This window comes from Gavialis gangeticus, unplaced genomic scaffold (genome assembly GCF_001723915.1).
Source record: "Gavialis gangeticus isolate Ggan-Ray unplaced genomic scaffold, GavGan_comp1, whole genome shotgun sequence".
Taxonomy (NCBI): Eukaryota; Metazoa; Chordata; order Crocodylia; family Gavialidae; genus Gavialis; species Gavialis gangeticus.
In genome coordinates this window covers 39,509,361-39,513,373 of record NW_017729034.1, presented here as the reverse complement: position 1 = coordinate 39,513,373, position 4,013 = coordinate 39,509,361, and the positions used below count along the sequence as shown (strand labels likewise).

The 4,013-nt window shown below is 39.3% G+C and overlaps 1 protein-coding gene across 1 annotated transcript in view; it reads right to left on the bottom strand.

Annotated features, from left to right (window-relative positions):
• AHCTF1 (AT-hook containing transcription factor 1) overlaps positions 1-4,013 on the bottom strand; it is a 69,994-nt gene that overhangs the window by 3,510 nt on the left and 62,471 nt on the right. Inside the window, exons 33-35 of the mRNA XM_019526930.1 lie at positions 2,355-4,011; positions 1,127-1,260; positions 507-613 (exon numbers count right to left, since the gene is read on the bottom strand). Of these exons, the coding sequence (XP_019382475.1) occupies positions 507-613; positions 1,127-1,260; positions 2,355-4,011 (1,898 nt within the window). The remainder of the gene's footprint in view (positions 1-506; positions 614-1,126; positions 1,261-2,354; positions 4,012-4,013) is intronic.

Genomic DNA, 4,013 nt, shown 5'->3' with positions numbered 1-4,013 from the left:
CAAACAGATGTCACCAAATGAAGCAGACTGGCTCTGCCTGGATGTGTCCTGATACAACTGATCTGCTTCACAGGTCAAAACAGGCATTGTACCACAGGATCAGGCCCCTGCCACTCCTAGGGATTCAGAAGCCTAATTCTGTAGGAGCATACTTGAACAGCTCTGGCAATGGGGGATCCCTGGGTTTCTGGTACGGAAATTCCCAGAGTGTGCAGGATTGGGCCCTGGAAAGCTCAGAGTGCCTGCCCAGGGCAGCTGGAGCATAGGCAGGACTGTAAGAAAAGTAGCAAATGCCTTTTTGATGCAGTTTTCCAACACAAGCACAGAGAACATGTTCCAGAGCAAGAACTTCTCTCTGTTCAGTCCTCCCCACTTCCTTGGATGGAGTGAACTACAGATTCCTCAAAGGTTCTCTCTACACCTGAGATTTTAGCCACTATCATGGATAAGTTCAAATACTCTTAAATGTTAAGAAATACTCTTAAACATTAAGAAACACTTCATACTTGCTTGCTTGCTTCGTTTTTGCTTTTGCAGTTCTACCTCTCTTCGCCTTCTGCTTTCCCACAGACTCTGTGGATTTGGTATCTTCCTCCTCTTTAGTCGGAAGATCCTACAGTGAGGCAAAAGAAAGTATACAAGTGATTTATACTGTTTAAATCCCTCCTGCTCCTAAAGAATACTGACCAGTTCTTGGTTTTCTGCTTTCAAATCTGTTCCACACTGAAAGACTTATTCAAGAAGAATGACAGTAAAAATAAAGCTAGCATTCCTTAAAGCATGACTGGTTGTTTTCTCCTATGTAATGAAGAAATACAGTACCAATGACTGAAAGCTCTAGTTTTGAAGTAAGGAGTTTATCAAATTATTTTGACAGAAACCAGAACAACAGATAAAGCCAAAACATAATTTATTCTTACCTTAAGAATACATAGGTTAGCTTATTTGATGATTTTTAAATACAATACTAATTTAACTTTAGGAAGGAAGGAAAATAACTTTACTTTTTTTTTTTTTAATTAACCATTATATGTTTTTACTGAATAGGGTACTGTAGCTATGACTAAAGAATATGATTTAAGAGAGAAAAACTCAAGAAAAGGAGTAATTTACAAACACTACTTACTAGCTCTTTCACGATCCTAGAAATAGCAGGTACATGTTTTCTTCTGGACCTCAAGTGAGGGGGTGAGAAGACAAACTGAGAAGACAATTCTGGATCTAAATCCTTGAGCTGTACAGGATCCTCTGTTTTTTCAGCTAGAATGACAAAAATACAATTAAAGCACATGCAAAAATGGGGAAGTCAGAAATACAGAACAGCAATGAGATTACTACCCAGTACAAAACTCCCTTTAAACAGAAAACTAAGAGTCAAGGTTCACACTTGGTCAGCATATTGGTACTTTAGATTCCAAGATGCACTTATCAGCAGAGTCTTGTTCCAACTTGTGAACCAAAACAAACCAATGCAGCAATTTTTGCTCCAGTATGTGGATAATTTGAATCATTAGCTCTGGTGGATGTGAACTGTCACTATGAAATGTTTAGTGTTTTTATTGGTAATGAAGCTGACAAGCAATTACTTCACTGGTAATCAAAGGGCATGCAGTAGATGCAGGACAATCACAACAAGGAGCAACAAGACCTACTGCAAGGCACACTTCATGCTGCAGTCACAAGTAGGGTAAACTCATGCTATAGACAGAATTTAGGAACAGCACCATGTTACTTCACCCAGTGAAAATAAAAAAGCATTTGGCACCAAGATCAGTACATAAGGAGAGTAAAAACTAAAGTTAGTGCAAAAGCTCAGACTAAATTTTGTTCTACTGTGCTTAGGGCATTTCAAGTTCTCACTCTTAAGGGAGTGGTTCTCTCTTTTTTTTTTTTTTTAAACATGAAGCGTATCAGCTTAGTTTGCACTTGTATTTTGACTCCTGAAAAACAAGGGAGCAATTCTTCTGTTACACAGTTCTTAGAAAGACCATGACAGGTCAGAATGTTTTAAGTATTAGGGATTTCTCTTTGAAATCTTTGGGTTTATCTTGTGAATTATGCTGTACACCTATCAATGCTAACACTGAGTGTTACCCCACAGCACCCTTGGAAGGACCTCAAGGCACCCTAGTTGAGAATCACTGCTGTAAAGGGGTTTATAACAACTTAGCCATATAACATCTAGACACAAATCAAAAAATGAATTCCTTATTTAACTCCAAAGCTTAATTTTTATATGATTAAGCTCCTTACAGGACACAGAAGCTATGTTCACAATATGTTCTGGATTGCTGATAGGCGAAAACTGCAAGCTGCAACCATTCTTACTCTGTATCTGAAAATATTTGATGTACCTTGTGATTTCTTTGTCAGCTTTGTGAGAGGAGGAGAGAAAAAGAAGGATTTGTTTTCCTCTATGGAGAGGTTCTGATGCATGCTGATTTTACTGGATCTGGTCCTTGTGACACGACTATCACTGTCAGCTAGAGTCCTCACTGTTTCATCAAATCTTGATTTAGTTGCATCTGCAGTTGGCAAAGGACTGCCCTCAGTTCCTTGATGCAAGACTACTTCTTCTGCAATTTCCTGCAACACTGATTGCAGTTGGCTCTTTTTGCTTGGACGTCCACGCTTTCTTGGAGTCTTGTTGGTAGCCAATACTGGCTGAACAGGTGTTTTCTCAACAGTGGGTTCTCCAGTATCTGTTTTTCCTGCTTTAATAGTTGTAACTCTTGCTGATCTTCTTGGAGTGTCAAGCATTTTCTTGCTCTCCCTTGAATGCATGTCTTCCTGAGAAAGTAGAGATTCTGAGCTTGCCGGGAAATTTAGGGCCCCTCGCTTAAAGTTTCTTCTAGGAGTGACAGGAAGTTTAAGTTCTAATTGATGAAGAGATGAATTAGATGAGTCAAGCTCAGATTTTTCTAAAATCTGCGATGTACTCATTTTTCTTCTCCTTCCTCTTCTAGCTGGCACGGACAACTGCTGCTCACTGGCATCCTGATCACTAATGATATTTTCAGTAAGTTGTAAACTAATTGTCTTTAATTTTCTTGTGCTTCTGCTAGGACTGACTACCGTTTTTAACTTGTGATCAGTGATGAGTTGCCTTCTTCCTCGATACCCTACTGAACTTTTTGAACCTCTGCCAGTCCTTCTAGAAGTAGCAGACAACTTTATCGCATCTTCAGCAAATGATGTTTCCTCATCAACCTGTTCATTAAGTTCTTGTGTGGCTTCCTTTGTTCTCCTTAATCCTCTCTTTGGAGTAGCAGCTATTTGTAGCTCCTCTGAATGGCCAGAATGAACATTTGCTGATTTTTCTGAAATAGTCTCCTTAGTTTTCCTGGAGCCTCTCCTAGGCATAACAGGGACTGAAGCTATTTGTTCGTCTTGAACTTTTCCCTTCAACTGAAGCCGAGAACTTTCAGAAGTTTCTGAAGTTCGCCTAGCACTTCTCCTGAGGATAGACAGTCCTAACAGATCTGGCTTACCTATCTTTGACAACTGTTCATCAGTTGAAGGGATATGTAGACTTTTGCTTACTCGTCCCCTTTTGCGTGTTCTAGGGGTCACAAAATACTCTACTTGTGGAACAGTGGAAGTATCTTCACTTGTTTCCTGAACAGTCATTAGTGAAGTCTTTGACTTCTGGAAACCAGTTACCTTCTTACCTATTAATGGTATACTTTCATGAATTGACTGTTCTACAACTTCAGAAGTGAATTCTTTACTTCTTGTGTCTTTGATTATATCTAATAAATTTTCAGCAATAGCAACTTTAATAGGCTCAGGCACATATGGGAGTGCTTCTGCCAGATTTTGGGACTCTTGGTCACTAGTTACAGTGGACACTGAATTCGTAACACACTCCTGACTGTCAGTACTTCCTAAGCTACTGATACATTTGTCCTCTATTTTTCTGCTAACCAGTTCAGAAATAGTATCTAATCCTGCAGGTTCTTCTGTTTCAGCTTCCCCTTCTTCTCCTTCTAATACTAAAGTAAAATTGTCCT